The sequence below is a fragment of the Podarcis melisellensis genome (assembly GCF_964234715.1).
Source record: "Podarcis melisellensis genome assembly, chromosome: 8".
Taxonomy (NCBI): domain Eukaryota; kingdom Metazoa; phylum Chordata; class Lepidosauria; order Squamata; family Lacertidae; genus Podarcis; species Podarcis melisellensis.
In genome coordinates, this window is record NC_138540.1 from 88,131,597 (window position 1) to 88,148,457 (window position 16,861).

General features: G+C 49.0%; 1 protein-coding gene across 1 annotated transcript; it reads left to right on the forward strand.

Moving 5' to 3' along the window:
* The first annotated feature begins 256 nt into the window (after positions 1–256).
* LOC309376205 (sushi domain-containing protein 4-like) lies at positions 257–15,044 on the forward strand. Its single transcript, XM_081922475.1, has 5 exons — positions 257–449; positions 3,831–3,977; positions 9,972–10,187; positions 12,209–12,347; positions 13,892–15,044. The coding sequence occupies exons 2-5, from the start codon at positions 3,875–3,877 to the stop codon at positions 14,229–14,231; spliced, it is 798 nt and encodes a 265-aa protein (XP_081778601.1). The 5' UTR covers positions 257–449; positions 3,831–3,874; the 3' UTR covers positions 14,232–15,044.
* Positions 15,045–16,861: the final 1,817 nt, after the last annotated feature.

Consider the following 16,861-nt stretch of genomic DNA (forward strand, 5'->3'; position numbering starts at 1 on the left):
TCCTGATGCCCCCCGTGACATATAATAATAATAATAATAATAATAATAATAATAATAATAATAATTTATATCCCACCCTCCCCAGCCAAAGCTGGGCTCATATATAATTCTTATTATTCAAAAAATGAGCTCCTATTCACCTGGAGGAAGCCTAAAAAGCACATTAACTGTTTATAACTCATTCTCGAATTGCCACCCCCCTCTAAAAATCAAATTCTCCCCCTGTGCCCCACGTTGGGAACCACGGGACTAGAGGATCCTCAAATCGATCCCTTCCAAATCGACGATCCTGCTAATCCGGATTACCTGCGCGAGAAACAAAGAAGGGGCGGGGCTTGGCTCCGGCCCCTCCCACACAGGGAGGATCCCCTCCCTACTTAAATCCACCTCCCGCTCCCACGCGGCTTTTGGATACCTTCTCCGAGGAGATCTGCGCGCCGGCGCTGGAAGTGGGTTCGTCTTGTTGCCTTTCCCTTTCCCTGCCTCCCCCCAGCTCCTGTCCCCCCCCATACCCCCCACCTCCCGCCTTCAGGGGCGGCCATAGAGCCGCTTTACGCGCACTTTACGCGGAGACTGAGGATGGGGCGCGCAGAAGCCGCGGGCGCCTCGCGGTCGGTGCGCAGCGCGCAGCGCGCAATCTCTGAAGCGCCCCGGGGCTTAAAGAGGGATTTCCTCGTTTTTCCTTCTCTCTTGTCGCTTTAACTTTTTGTATGTCTTACAATCATCTCCGATTGTTAGCATAGCCTCGTCCAGTCGTCTTTCGCAGAGGTCTTTGGGGGTCCCCAAATTCTGCTGCCTTTCACCGCCAAGATACCCCGTTCTTTGCCAGGACACCGCAGCAAAGACCCCTTTCGACCTTGTGCCCTTTGCCCAAATGTGCTCCTCTTCCTGAAGCTTACTAAACCTGTTCCATTGTAAAGGCAAATTGGCACCTCCTTATATATATACATTGAATGTATGCCAGTGTCTTCACTGCATATGTTTAGGTGCCGGAAGAAAACATTTCTCTTCAAGCGGGTATTTGGTTGATAAACTTCTGATGGCTTTGGAAACGTGTTTGTGGGAAGGGAGATAGTGGTTTGGTTTTATGGCGTGTTTTGTTTGCTCGTTTTGTATTTTTCTGTTGTGAAACACCCTGGGAACCTCAGAGGAAGGGAGATATATTACTACTAGTAGTATTAGTACAGTGGTACCTCAGGTTACATACGCTTCAGGTTACAGACTCCGCTAACCCAGAAATAGTGCCCCAGGTTAAGAACTTTGCTTCAGGATGAGAACAGAAATCGTGCTCCGGCGGCGCAGCAGCAGCAGAAGGCCCCATTAGCTAAAGTGGTGCTTCAGGTTAAGAACAGTTTCAGGTGAAGAACGGACCTCCGGAACGAATTAAGTTCTTAACCTGAGGTACCACTGTACTAGTACAAGATGAGCGCCGCAACCCCAGAGTCCGTTACAACTGGACCTAATGGTCTGGGGTTCCTTTACCTTTTTACCTCTGGTTAAGTACTTAATTCGTTCCGGAGGTCCGTTCTTAACCTGAAACAGTTCTTAACCTGAAGCACCACTTTAGCTAATGGGGCCACACGATTTCTGTTCTCATCCTGAAGCAAAGTTCTTAACCCAGGGTACTATTTCTGGGTTGGCGGAGTCTGTAACCTGAAGCGTACGTAACCTGAGGTACCACTGTACTATTATTAGTACTATTAATACTACTATTAGTAGTATTACTAATGCTACTACAAGTAGTAGTAACACTAAGCATCCTCCTGCCTCTTCAAATTCCCCCCCCCCTTGGCATCTGGATAGTAAGCAGTGAATTTATTCCCCAAGGTTTGATTTGGAGCCCAGGGAGGGAGCAAAGGTCACCGGGGAGCTTCACGGCTTAGTGGGGGATTTGAATCCGTGACTCTTCCCTGGTCAGAGTCCATTTCCCTCCTCCTCCATCTTTGAGCCCTTGATTGGCTTAGCCTGGGGGCGTGTGCATTGTGGTTCTTGCAGCGCAGTGAGACTTGCACCTTGATTGCGGGCTGGAAAATGGGTTTAAGAGCGGCCCCTTTTTCAGAGCCCAAGATGCTGCTGCTCCCTGTTGCTTTCTTGCTGACGCTTGAGTTTCCATCCCACATGGTTAGTCAGTGGGGCTGACTTCTGAGAACTGGAGGAAACGGGGAACTCCTCTGTGGCTAAAACTTGCCCAAGAGGCAGGGCGGTCATGAGTTCAAGAACTTCTTCATTGGAAAATGGCAGGAGCCAGGAGAAATTGTGCATCATCTGGACTGTTCTGTGGAGACAGAAGAGCGTGGATCAGGCCAGTGGCCCATTTATGCCAGCATCCTGTTCTCACAGCAGCCACTCAGATGCCCCAAAAGGGCTGCCTGGGAGCAGGATCCGAACACAGGTTCACGTTCTGACAGTAAGAGCTGTTCGACAGTGGAGCAGCCTCCCTCGCGAAGTGGTGGGCTCTCCTTCCTTGAAGGCACTTAAGCTAAGGTTGGATGGCCATCTGTGAGGGATGCTTTATCCGAGATTCCTGCATGGCAGGGGGTTAGACTGGATGACCTTTGGAGGTCCCTTCCAACCCTACACTTCAATGATTCTCTCCTCCTGTGGTTTCCAGAAACTGGTGTTCAGGATGCTGTGGTGGACTGGAGGAAATGGGCTGGTTGCCTGTTCAGGGTGGGGTTGAGCTCCCTCTGGAAGGTTCAGAGTTGGGGGGCTGGATTCATCTTGGCCTCTGGAGTAGTAGTGTTGTTGTTTAGTTGTTTAGTGGTGTCCGCCTCTTTGTGACCCCCTGGACCAGAGCACGCCAGGCACTCCTGTCTTCCACTGCCTCCCGCAGTTTGGTCAAACTCATGTTTGTGGCTTCGAGAACACTGTCCCACCATCTCGTCCTCTGCCATCCCCTTCTCCTTGTGCCCTCCATCTTTCCCAGCATCAGGGTCTTCTCCAGGGAGTCTTCTCTTCTCCTGAGGTGGCCAAAGTCTTGGAGTCTCAGCTTCAGGATCTGTCCTTCCAGTGAGCACTCAGGGCTGGTTTCCTTCAGAATGGAGAGGTTTGGTCTTCTTGCAGTCCATGGGACTCTCAAGAGTCTCCTCCAGCACCAGAATTAGTAGTAGTAGCAGTAGTAATAATAATATATTTATATCCCGCCCATCTGGCTGGGTCTCCCCAGCCACTCTGGGCGGCTTCCAACAAAATATTAAAAATGCAATAAAACATCAAACATTAAAAACTTCCCTAAACAGGGCTGCCTTCAGGTGTCTTCTAAAAGTCATGTAGGTTTTTTTTAAATTTGTTTTTTCCCTTTAATTTTTTGGGGCCCCCAAGAGAGTGGGGCCCTAAGCTATAGCTTGCTTAACTTATACATACATCCGGCACTGGCTCTAATGATTAATTGGATCAATGCGGTAGCCCTGTCCAGAAACCCATCTCCCAGGGCCCAACACCCTTCCTTCCTTCCTTCCTTCCTTCCTTCCTTCCTTCCTTCCTTCCTTCCTTCCTTCCTTCCTTCTTGCCTTTATATACCACCCTTATCTTCCAAGCATCTCAAGATGTTCATGGTTTGCCTCTTCCCCATTTCACCTTCCCAACAACCCTGTGAGGTAGGCTACCCAGGGTGTGGGGATTTGAACTCTGCTCTCTCTTGAACACTCTTAAAACCCTTCATGGCACACTTGCTGTTTTCATTGGCCTCCTCAGCTGGGTGCCCTCTGCCTGTTTCGGACGTCCGGTCCCTTAGCTGGCGCAGGGTGGGGTAGCCCCGTCCTTGAATGCTGAGTCCGGGTGTTTTTGGGGCGTGCAAATATTGATCCGTTCTTTCTCCTCCTCTGCCACAGGGTCCTTGGGTGACCTTTGTCCTTTCCCCTGCTTGCCAGAGCTGATGCTCAAAATGTCCTGCTCTCACGAGAAGACCACGAGAAGCCTCTTCGTCTGCCTGGCTCTCGTGACACTGGGCGACACCCGGCTTTCCTTCCGGAGAAAAGGTAAGCATCCACCAGTCGATGGGTGAGCAACCTTGGCAGTTCCTACATAGTCTGTGTGGTTTTCATCCTCTGGCATCAAAATCGATGGCTGTGATGGGATCTTTGTCTAGACTGAGCAAGGTTTTCCCAGCTTGGGTCCCCAGCTGGACTACAACTCCCATCATCCCTCGTTACCCAGTGGCCAGGGATGATGGGAGTTGTAGTCCCAAAACAGACAGACCCAAGGTTTCGGAAACACTGGGATTCCAGACTTTTTCAGATCCCCCATCCCCATTCCGTAAACTCATCCTCATAAACCTGCCTATAAAAAAGCGTTGTTCTGAATAGCGGTTTGCCTGACCCACTAAGGAAGCAGATAACACGGTAAAATTCAAAGCAGTAGCAGTTAATTGCACATTGATTCACGGGTTGCTGTACATCTGCGGTAGGTGAAATCTTGTGCATTTCTAGTAGGCAGTTATACATAAATATGTTATGCTACGAATTTCCTTCACCCTTACGTTTTTGTCCGTAAAAAATGTGCAGATATGTATTTTTTCATGCAACTTTCTCTGCTGTATGTTATGTTTTTAGCTACAATATTAGTGGTGGACATGCAAAAAGGCTAGAGCATTCAAGGAAATGATATATAATGAACTGAAAAAAATGTTTAAGATAACTTTTGTAAAATTCAAACAAATCCAGAAGCCTTTTTAATAGACATTACAGGAGAAGAAATATTCTGAACGAAACAGTGGATGTATGATTTTTGTGGTTCATGCTGTGGCTGCAGCCATGTGATCTGATGGTGAATTTGGGGTGACCCAATGCGAAAATCCTGGGAATCCACGTGGATCCGTGCTTTGTAACCACATTTTTGCACCATTGCAGCCCCAGGAAACAGTGGATGCGTGTTTTTTTTTGGTGCAGGCTGTAGCCATGGACATGCTATTTGATCTGATGGTGAATTTGGGGTGACCCAATGTAAAAATCCTGAGGATCCATGGGCTTTTACCTCCCCCCTGCCAGGCAGCCTTCTTTATCAGCGTCCCTTATCTCCCTCCCGATCCCACTGATCAGCTGTTTCCTTTCAACACTCCCTTCCCTCTTGTTTGCCTTAGTGTCTTTTCCTTGGCTGGAGCAGTTTTTTGCTCCTCCTTTTCTTCTAATTTCTCTCCTCCTTGCTTTGGTCTTCCCGTTTCCCCCCTTTGCAAGTTTGCTGTCTTTACCTCCCCCCTCCCAGGCAGCCTCCTTTATCTCTAGCATCCCTTATCTCTCTCCCCAATCAGCAGCTTTGTTTCAACACCCACTTCCCTCTTTCGAAAAGAAAAGAAAAGCATGATCTGCTTTTTGCCCCAGGGCAATTCAGCTCCAGGGACCACGCATTCACTCCATAAGATGCACAGACATTTCCCTTTACTTTTTTAGGAAGAAAAAAGTGTGTCTTATGGAACAAAAAATACGGTACTTCTTCACATTGTTGAACTATGGAACTCTCACCCACAGGAGGCAGTGATGATCACCAATCTAGCTTTTAAAAGGGGGTTAGGCCATTTAGGGCTTTCAAGGTCAGCACCAACCCTTTGAATTGTGCTCAGAAACGTACTGGGAGCCAATGTAGGTCTTTCAGGACTGGTGTTATGTGGTCCCGGCGGCCGCTCCCAGTCACCAGTCTAGCTGCCACATTCTGGATTAGCTGCAGTTTCCGGGTCACCTCCAAAGGTAGCCCCATGTAGAGCGCATTGCAGTAGTCCAAGCGGGAGATAACTAGATAACATTTTTGCAGATGGCTTCCCTGGGGAGACCCCTGGCTTCCTCTCCCCTCTTGGGAACAGGACTCAGGTGGAAACTGAGGTCTTGTTGCACGTCTTAGAGCTCAAAACCTCAAGCGTCCAGTCCTGGGGGTGAACGGAGCCGAGTCGCCAGTCGGAAGCCGTCAACTGAGGCCGTTCGTCATCTGCATTCCCAGGACTACATGGCCTTGCCTCATGCCAGCACTTCAGCCACCAGAAACGTTCACAGAATGGGGTTGTTGCAAGTTTCTTGAAAAACAGGTGTGTTGCAAGCTGAATCTGGAGACTGCTTTGGTCACAGGAGTTGGGTCGTAGACTTCCTGTGAGAAACAGCGCTGAGGCTGAAGTGCAAAACCGGGAAGAGGTTCAGCGAAGGCGGCGCCTCCTTTTTTTATCCTGAATTCGTGGATTCTCTGTTTTGCAATGTGTCTGTCTGCGTGTTGCCACATTGAGCCGTTAGACGGAATGAGGAAGAGCATCAAGTTCTGACGTTTTGTTGTGCTACGTAATTCTTTATGTTGTCGCTCTGTGCTCAGCTTCCGAGGCCTGCTGGGCATTGCCCACTCTCTCTGCCAATTCTCTTTCTCTCCCCCACCCCCACCCCGGTAAAGGTTTTTTTTTTTATTTCATTGGTAAAGGTAAAGGGACCCCTGACCATTAGGTCCAGTCGTGGCCGACTCTGGGGTTGCGGCACTCATCTCCCTTTACTGGCTGAGGGAGCCGGCGTACAGCTTCCGGGTCATGTGGCCAGCAGGACTAAGCCGCTTCTGGCGAACCAGAGCAGCGCACAGAAACGCTGTTGACCTTCCCGCCGGAGTGGTACCTAATTATCTACTTGCACTGGTGTGCTTTCGAACTGCTAGGTTGGCAGGAGCTGGGACCGAGGAACTGGCGCTCACCCTGACGCGAGGATTTGAACCGCCGACCTTCTGATCGGCAAGTCCTAGGCTCTGAGGTTTAACCTGCAGCGCCACCCGCGTCCTCCCAGGTCATAGTCAGTCCATCACTATATTCATTACACCACCCTGGCTCTCAATATGATACTGGAAACATTGCAGGGGTTGGACTTGTTTTATACACATTTTTAAATGTGTATAAAACAGGGAACAATTATAGGAGCAGAGGAAAATGGAAAATTGAGAAACGAGTGTAGAATGAGGCACGTAGAATGAGTAAAGCAGTTGCACATGGCATGGCTTAAATTAACACAAAAAACCCTCCCGTGTAAATAATATCATTATCTGATTATCAAGTCTACTTCCATATTTGCCAGGCGTGTGACAAGGGAAGTTTTGAAAATGATGGTTTCGTTGTATAGGAGGGGCTGCCAAGTCGTTTAAAAAGCATCTGGAGGTTCTAGTCCCTGTTGAAATCTCAAATGATGGCTAATTTTCTCCAGCGCGGCTACATTCCAGAATGAGTAGTAGCCAAGCATCTGGTGCAAGATTTTGGGCTGTTTTCCACCGAGTAGCAATTACTATCTCTTGAGCTGCTAAGATCATATATAACGCTCTGCCAGTTGTGATCTTTGCAATGATGAGTGTTTGATATATTTTGGCTCGGTCGGCAGAGCGTGAGATCATTTATCTCAGAGTTGTGGGTTTGAACCTCACGTTGGATGAAAGATTTCTGCATTGCAGGGGGTTTGACTTTTACTGTATTTTTGGTTTTTATGGAAGCCGCCCAGAGTGGCTGGGGAAGCCCAGCCAGATGGGCGGGGTATAAATAAATTATTATTATTATTATTATTATTATTATTATTATTATTATTATTATTTTATTTTATTCGACTGGATGACCCTTGGTGTCTCTTCCATCTCTACAATTCCACAGTGGTTAATAATAATAATAATAATAATAATAATAATAATAATAATAATTTATTTGTACCCCACCCTCCCTGGCCAAGAGCTGCTGACATCATAAAAACAACGCAATATGCATAAAAACAGACATCAATTAGTTAAAATAAATCTTTAAATTAATTCAGACGAGTTAAAAACTGGGCAGGTGGTAATTATCAGGTTGGAGTTGAGAGTGGTTAATAATTGCCATGACCAACTGTTTCCACTGAGCATACAAGGACCTGTGAGTGAGTTCGGGGCCTCCTTTGGGCTTGTTTTATACAAAGGAAAGTACATAAGTCAAACTGCATCCTGCTCAAAGGCCTGGCGGAACAGCTCCGTCTTGCAGGCCCTGCGGAAAGATGTCAGATCCTGCAGGGCTCTAGTCTCTTGTGGCAGAGCGTTCCACCAGATCCGGGCCACGGCCGAAAAGGTTAGAGTCTTGGACTTGGGCCTGGGAGAGACCAGGGTTCGAATCCCTCCTCAGCCATGAATCTCACCTTGGACTGCCCCTCAGCCTGAATTATAGGGAGATATGATCTTCCCAGCATCTTAAAAAGCAGAGACATCACCTTGCCAACAAAGGTCCGTATAGTTCAAGCTCTGGTTTTCCCAGTAGTGATGTATGGAAGTGAGAGCTGGACCATAAAGAAGGCTGATCGCCGGAGAATTGATGCTTTTGAATTCTGGTGCTGGAGGAGACTCTTGAGAGTCCCATGGACTGCAAGAAGATCAAACCTCTCCATTCTGAAGGAAATCAGCCCTGAGTGCTCACTGGAAGGACAGATCCTGAAGCTGAGGCTCCAAGACTATGGCCACCTCATGAGAAGAGAAGACTCCCTGGAAAAGACCCTGATGTTGGGAAAGATGGAGGGCACAAGGAGAAGGGGACGACAGAGGACGAGATGGTGGGAGAGTGTTCTCGAAGCTACCAGCATGAGTCTGACCAAACTGCGGGAGGCAGTGGAAGAAGTGCCTGGCGTGCTCTGGTCCAGGGGGTCACGAAGAGGCGGACACGACTAAACAACAATGATCTTCCCAGTAGCCTGGACCTAATCTATATGTGGCAGTGGCTCCCAAAGTGGGGGGGGGGCGCTGTAGGATTACTCAGGGGGACACTGAGAGGTAAGGGGGCCGCGGGGTGGGGGGTGGGATCCTGGAGGGGTACACAACTTTCAGGCTTTGAAAAGCTGCTATCATTGGATCAAGTTCATCTATTTTGTTGAATTCCTTAAACTAAGTGGTTTTAATTGACTTTTTGCATAAAATGGGCAACATTTGGTATTGTTCTGAATTTTATTGTGTGATTATCTTCCTTAGTGAGTTCTGCTAACTGCTAGTCGGAATAATGCTCTTTGTAGATTTTGGGTGAGGGGTGATAGGGATGAGTTTATGGAACCAAGGTGGGGAAAAGTCTGGGAACCACTGGACTAGGGTTTTATGGGTCATAACCAGCATTTTGAAATTGTCATAGAAGTTACAGAATCCTAGTGTTGTTAGGGGACCCCAAGGGTCATCTAGCCCAACCCCCTTCAATGCAGGAATCTCCCCCCCCCCAGTGTAGGAATCGAACCCACAACTCTGAGATTAAGAGCCTCATGCTCTACCGACTGAGTTGTCCCAGCTTGTCTGGATGATTCTCTCGGCTTCTTAGATGCCTTAAGCAAGCTATTTTGAATAATATAATTTATTATACCCCGCCCATCTGGCTGAGCTTATCCAGCCACTCTGGACGGCTTTCAACAGAATATTAAAATACAACAATCTTTTAAACATTAAAAGCTCCCCTGAACAGGGCTGCCTTCAGATGTCTTCTAAAAGTCTGGTAGTTGTTGTTCTCTTTGACATCTGGTGGGAGGGAGTTCCACAGGGCGGGTGCCACCACCGAGAAGGCCCTCTGCCTGCTTCCGTGTAACTTGGCTTCTCTCAGTGAGGGAACCGCCAGAAGGCCCTCGGCGCTGGACCTCAGTGTCCAGGCTGAGTGATGGGGGTGGAGACGCTCTTTCAGGTCTACTGGGCCTTTGAGGCCCTTTAGGGCTTTCAAGGTCAGCACCAACACTTTGAATTGTGCTTGGAAACGTACTTTGATATCCTTTTAGAGCCTGTTGCAAGGTTTCTGTTTCTGATGGCTCAGGAACTGGGCCACCAAACACACTTGGGGATTTTGGGTTTGCCCAGTGGCGTAGCGTGGGTTGTCAGCACCCGGGGCAAGGCAAGTAATTTGCGCCCCCTAACCCGTGAATTTGCGCCCCCTAACCCCCAGATGTTGCGCCTGGTGCGGCCAGCCCCCCCTGCACCCCCACGCTATGCCACTGGGTTTGCCCATTTCCTTTGCGCTTCTTTACATCCCTCCCCTCTGCTTTTCCCTCTGACCCCAGGGTGTAGACCACCAGAGCCGCCCGCTCACAGTGCCTACCGATGTCAGGCCCCCCTATGCCAGATGCCTCTTCCGGACTCAGACCTGTTCGGACCCGAAACGGTGCTGGAATTCTACTGCCTACCTGGATACGTCACGACCAGCCTGCCAGCCCTCGCCTTCTGCCGAGGAGGGCAGTGGAATATGCTGAGAGACCTCGCTTGCATGCCCCCAGGAAGTAAGTGTTGTGACATCCTCTCTCTCTGCCCCATACCCAGAATAAAAATGCAAAGAGAAGAATAATTTGTGTATCCGGTTTGCCAAATCAGAGACGACCCAACTGCATGAACAGCCCCTTGAGGCTTCGACTGACTCCCCCGCAAAGAAAGATTGTGGCATCTTGTTCTTTTTTTAAAATAAAAAAGTTTAGTCCAGACTTTCCCAAACCTTGGGTCCCCAGTTGTTTTTGGACTACAGTTCCCATCATCCTTGATCACTGCTTCTGTTAGCTAGGAATGATGGGAGTTGTAGTCCAAAAAGAACAGCTGGAGACCCAAGGTTTGGGGATTTTCCAGGCACAGGTATGTTAGACTTCTGAGCCCCTCCAAGCCAAAGGCAGAAAGCCCAGCCAGCAGCCAAATGAAGCCTCAAGCGGTGGTTCCCACAGCGCAGCAACCCAGCAAAGGGGATGCAGCAAGGAAAACCACCGTCACCTCTCCGCTGGGAAGCGCTGAGCAAAGGCGAGTCCCCAGGCAACGCGGCCGATTTGATCGGCACAAGGCATGCAAGCTCCACCCCCCAGTCGTTCTTAGACTCCTTATTGGGTGAGCAACGCAGCCAAGCAACACAGTTGGAGCCTCCCTCCTCCCTGGCCAGCAGGGAGGGAGGGAGAGAGAGAGAGGAGCTGCTTCCTTTGAAACCCAGGAAATTTAAGGGACATCATCAATAAGGGACAGCAGCAAGAGATGGCGCTGGGATAAGAGAGATTCCCACCAAATAAGGGACGGTTGACAGTTATGGTTCTCAGGCAATATTTCAAGTGGTGCGCGATCCATGGTGCCGTGCGCACTCCTAGCGTTGCACCCCACACCCTCCGATGTTGCAAGTGGGGGGGGCTCTCCTTGTGTTGCACAGTCGGTGTGTTGTGCCCCAATCCTGAGCGCCATTCATGCAAGATGCAAAATTCGGATTCCCTGGGCTCAGAATTCAAGCCTCTCCACCGGTTTGGTTGCCACCTTGTGGACATAACCGCAACAACAGTTCACCCACCGTTTTGCAGGAAGCTGCCATTAGCTGCCAAGGAGAAGAAGAATCTGACTTTGCAGATGATTGTTGGGCTCAGGGATAATGAGGCAACTCGCAGCCCAGCAACATTTGCAGGGCACCAGATTGGCTTTTCCTGCAGCCACCGAAAAGGAGAAATTTCAATCCCGGGGATATGAATTCAGACTCATTTCTGATTCGCATTTATTTGGGCCCAGTGTATTTGAGAGGCTTGTCTGCTACGCAGAGTTGCTTAGGATTTGGTTGGGGGCCTTAGTGAGCCAACTTTCAAGTATGCAAGCTTTTGAGTCCAACAGAGATCTTGGCCTATTGACAACAGTGGGTAACGGTTGTGCTGCTATAGCGATGGTAGCTGCTGACCTTGTGTGTTATCATCCTGCCAGGGCACTCAGGGTGGTCTAAGACAGGGGTCAGCAAACTTTTTCAGCAGGGGGCCGCTCCACTGTCCCTCAGACCTTGTGGGGGGCCGGACTATATTTTGAAAATAAAAAAGAACGAATTCCTATGCCCAACAAATAACCCAGAGATGCATTTTAAATAAACACACACATTCTACTCATGTAAAAACATGCTGTCCGTGGGCCAGATTTAGAAGACAATTGGGCCGGATCCGAACCCCAGGCCTTAGTTTGCCTACCCATGGCCTAAGATTTAAGATATTCCAGCAGTGAAATGAATCTGTGTTTGGGTGGCAGAATGATTTCAGGCTTCTCAAACCCACCGCCCCTGTTCGGATGGGCAGCTGGCCTGGATGGGCCAGTTTGGGTCATTCCTGCCGCCACAGACATTTTTGACACCTCTTGCCCTAACGTTGATTGACCCACCAAGAGGCATCTTGACTTTTTCTTCCATCTGTGTAGGTCTGCTCTCCCTGTTTAGTTTTGGGCACTGATACCCGCAGCCTTAACCAACAATTTTCCACCTGCCTAAGGGTCTCCATTATATTTCTCCTGCCTCCCCACCCAACCCTTGCAGCTCCACGTCCCGACGCCTTCCTCTCCGCTGCCTCCGTCCCCATGGTGCTGGCTGCCGCCGTGATCTTTTCCGCCATCCTGGTGACGGTTGTGGCTTGCGTCCTCCTGAAGTCGAGACTCCACTTCTGCCGCTGCCTCAGGTGAGCTGGGAAAACTCCAAGAGTGGATCCTGTTTCTAGTCTGGTACCTTCCACTGTTGAAGTGTATTTATTATACAGTATGTTTACTGTATTAGGGACGCAGGTGGCGCTGTGGGTTAAACCACAAAACCTAGGGCTTGCCGATCAGAAGGTCGGCAGTTCGAATCCCCACGACGGGGTGAGCTCCCGTTGCTCGGTCCCTGCTCCTGCCAACCTACCAGTTCGAAAGCACACCAGTGCAAGTAGATAAATAGGTACTGCTCTGGCGGGAAGGTAAACGGCGTTTCTGTGTGCTGCTCTGGTTCGCCAGAAGCGGCTTAGTCATGCTGGCCACACAACCCGGAAGCTGTCTGCCGGCTCCCTCGGCCAGTAAAGCGAGATGAGCGCCGCAACCCCAGAGTTGGTAACGACTGGACCTGATGGTCAGGGGTCCCTTTACCTTTACCTTTATGTTTACTGTATTACGTGTTATAAGAAAAAAACAACCCTGCTCCCTTTCTCTTATGGGGTATCCAAGGCCCGTATAGAGTCCTCAAGTGGGTTCCCTATCGGTAGGAGAAAATAACACAGGCCAACCAGAGAATATTGAGAAGCAAAGCAGCTAGTAAGCCTGATCTTTATTCAACTGTTGCAACAGGGTCCCCACTCACCACATGCAGGAGGGAGGGGAGGAACGCAGAACAATGGTGCACAAGCCCTTATATAGACTCTTGATATTGCCTGCCCTGTAGCCCAAGACCACCGCCCAAAACATCATACATGCATCACAGAAGGGGGCAGTCTACAGCAGAAATCCTGTCTCCCAGGATACTGACAATGGTCACTGATTGCTTTTCCTGGGCAGCCTTGCCATTCTTTTGTGATGGTAAATACTTTTAGTTCCTGAACTCAGATCACAGGCTCACCCTATTCATACACAAATACGCCCTTAAGGCAGGATTTGCAAGCAAAAAGACAATGGGAAGACTTACCCCATTTGCCTCCCTCCTTGCAAAGAAATATTTGAGGTCATTGGGAGAGTCAAAATGGCTTCAGGATTGCTCTCCTCTAAGATTTCAGACACATGGCTCATATATTTAGATATGTGTGCATTTATGAATACAGTGGTACCACAGGTTACATACACTTCAGGTTACAAGCTCCAATAACCCAGAAATATTACTTCGGGTTAAGAACTTTGCTTCAGGATGAGAACAGAAATTGCGCAGCAGCAGCGGGAGGCCCCATTAGCTAAAGTGGTGCTTCAGGTTAAGAACAGTTTCAGGTTAAGAACGGACCTCCGGAACGAATTAAGTTCTTAACCCGAGGTACCACTGTATTTGTTCTATATTTGACACCTTAAAAATCTTATAACATACTCTAGACTTTTTTTTAAAAAAATGAATAGCTGTATAGAGATTTTTTTTAAAAAAAAACGAATAGATTGGTCCTTCTTACACACCCTTCCTCCCTTTTGCAAGCTGCGGGGGTCACACTTTGCTCGGGCTTGTACAGAACTTTGGTGCAAAGACCCTCACGGTGCTGTTTCTCTCCCCCCCCCCCAGTTCCTACGAGCCCCTGGACGACCCGTTGGAGCAAGTGGAAGAACTCGATGTGCCCGGACTGGACTGCAGCGGAGGCCCCCTCCCCTCGTACGAAGAGGCCGTCTACGGTCACACGGGGTGCCCCTCGCCTCCGGGGGCGCAGGGCCCGACCCCTCTGGTCCTTTCCCAGGAAGCCTGGGCCCCCCCAGATCTCTGCAGCCTCGGAGAGGAGCCCCCTTCGTACGAGGACTCCTTGGTGGCAGCTTCTGCCGAATTGGGACCCGCCCCAGGAAGAGAGTCATCCTCCCGGCTCCCCACATCGCTGTTGCCCCCGGGTGTTGGAAAGAAGGACGGTCCTTAGCCCAGGTTGCAGCGCTTTTGTTGATCCGCCTTGGAGCCACAATTTCCTTCCTCCTTTTCCCCTCCACCCTTTTCCAAGTGGCTCCCTGTACATTCTTGGAGGGGGGCGGGAATTACGGGGGTGCCCTAGGGAAGCCCTGCCCCTCCCTGATCTAACGCTGCTATTGGAGGGCTGTGGTGGGCGGAGCAATGCATCCGCCAATGAGGGACTGACTTAATACCCCCGGCCAATGGCCCTGCGGCAGGGGAGCCATATTGCAGATTCAATGGGCTGGTTGGTTTTCCGTGTTGGGACACAAGTAGGAATTCTGTCCTGAGAAGTTTGGTTGTTGTTTTTCTTAATTTACTTTTTAATTTTATTTTAAAGTCTTTTTCTTAATTCATTTTATTTCCCAAAGCAAAACGTGAGTGTGTGGATATGGGAGAAGCTCATAATTCCTTCTCTCCAAAGCCTTCCTTGCCTGCTGAGCTCAGAAATCACACAGCTTGGAGGCTGCACTGGGTGACTCGAGGGGACCAGTTTGGACCTGCCCCTGACTGCTCCCTTGCCCCAGTAACAGATGGAAGTCTTGGCCCAAATGGACCGGGGGAACTGTTCATACATTGACTCCCTCTGCTGAATTTGGTTCTGCAGGAACAGACTTGTGACTTTGCTGAAGAGGCCAGCCCGAAAGCAGTATTGATATTTGCAAGAACTCTGGGTTAATCGCCCCACGTTGTCTGAGTGTACACTCTCCGATATACTTTTGAATGCTGTTTGTCGTGTTCAGAGATTTATTTTTAAAAAAACAATTAAAACTTTGTTCATTCTACACTTGTGGACTATTTTTTACATCTGCCTAGAGTGTGTGGACTTTTTGAAAAAAAATCTGCAAAGTGTTAAAGTCTGGACCGGGATGAGTTTTGGGGGTGTATAAAGCCCCCCCTAATGTACCGATTACAAATTGTTTTTGAACGGCCAGTTATCTAGATGTTGACCCTGTGTGCAGCAGCTGGGAAAAAGGCAAATTCCATGTGAGGGATCATTAGGAAAGGAAGTGAAAAATAAAACTGCTGGTGTCATAATGCCATTGTTCCTGGCCTCCCACTTCCAGTTCAGACTCCGTAAGGGTATATGTCAAATTAACATTATTGTATTTTTGCTCCAACGGGCATCACTTTGCCCTCGCTTACGTTGAATTGCCTTTGCCATTTTGCTGCCCGTTGGCTCGGTTTGGAGAGATCCTTTTGGAGCTCTTTGCAATCTCGTTCCGTTCCGATAGTTTAGTGCCGTCAGCAAAGCTGGTCACCTCACACTGCTCCACCCCTAATCGTCTATGAACAAGTTTCAAAGCACAGACCCCAATACTGGCTCTTGGGGGAGGCTCAACCCCCTAACCCTAACTCAGCCACTTGGGAGGGGTATATATAAAATTATTATCATCAGGAAGAACTTTCTAGCAGTAAGAGCTGTTTGACAGCGGAATAGACTCCCTTGTGGACCCTCCTTACTTAGAGGTTTCTAAGCTGAGGTTGGATGATTTACAGATGATTTAGCTGAAATTCCTGCATTGCAGGGGGTTGGACTAGATGATCCCATAGGACCCTTCCAACTCCACAATTACATGAACTAATTGGGCTCATAGAATCCTAGAGTTGGAAGAGACCACAAGGGCCATCGAGTCCAACCCCTGCCAAGCAGGAAACACCATCAGAGCACTCCTGACATATGGTTGTCAAGCCTCTGCTTAAAGACCTCCAAAGAAGGAGACTCCACCACACTCCTTGGCAGCAAATTCCACTGTCAAACAGCTCTTACTGTCAGGAAGTTCATCCTAATGTTGAGGTGGAATCTTCTTTCTTGTAGTTTGGATCCATTGCTCCGTGTCCGCTTCTCCGGAGCAGCAGAAAACAACCTTTCTCCCTCCTCTATGTGACATCCTTTTCTATATTTGGACATGGCTATCATATCACCCCTTAACCTCCTCTTCTCCAGGCTAAACATGCCCAGCTCCCTTAGCCGTTCCTCATAAGGCATCGTTTCCAGGCCTTTGACCATTTTGGTTGCCCTCCTCTGGACACGTTCCAGTTTGTCAGTGTCCTTCTTGAACTGTGGTGCCCAGAACTGGACACAGTACTCCAGGTGAGGTCTGACCAGAGCAGAATACAGTGGCACTATTACTTCCCTTGATCTAGATGCTATACTCCTATTGATGCAGCCCAGAATTGCATTGGCTTTTTTAGCTGCCGCGTCACACTGTTGGCTCATGTCAAGTTTGTGGTCAACCAAGACTCCTAGATCCTTTTCCCATGTACTGCTCTCAAGCCAGGTGTCACCCATCTTGTATTTGTGCCTCTCATTTTTTGCCCAAGTGCAATACTTTACATTTCTCCCTGTTAATATTCATCTTGTTTGTTTTGGCCCAGTTCTCTAATCTGTCAAGGTCGTTTTGAAGTGTGATCCTGTCCTCTGGGGTGTTAGCCACCCCTCCCAGTTTGGTGTCATCTGCAAATTTGATCAGGATGCCCTTGAGTCCATCATCCAAGTCGTTGATAAAGATGTTGAATAAGACCGGGCCCAAGACAGAACCCTGTGGCACCCCACTAGTCACTCTTCTGGCTCAATAATAAGAATAAAATACGGTAATTTTT

Bases quoted from the DNA above. Each gene is read 5' to 3' on its own strand.
- LOC309376205 (XM_081922475.1), top strand. From the start codon at position 3,875: ATGCTCAAAATGTCCTGCTCTCACGAGAAGACCACGAGAAGCCTCTTC. The intron at 3,978-9,971 runs GTAAGCATCCAC...CTCTGACCCCAG, and splicing joins GCTTTCCTTCCGGAGAAAAG to GGTGTAGACCACCAGAGCCG. The intron at 12,348-13,891 runs GTGAGCTGGGAA...CCCCCCCCCCAG, and splicing joins CACTTCTGCCGCTGCCTCAG to TTCCTACGAGCCCCTGGACG.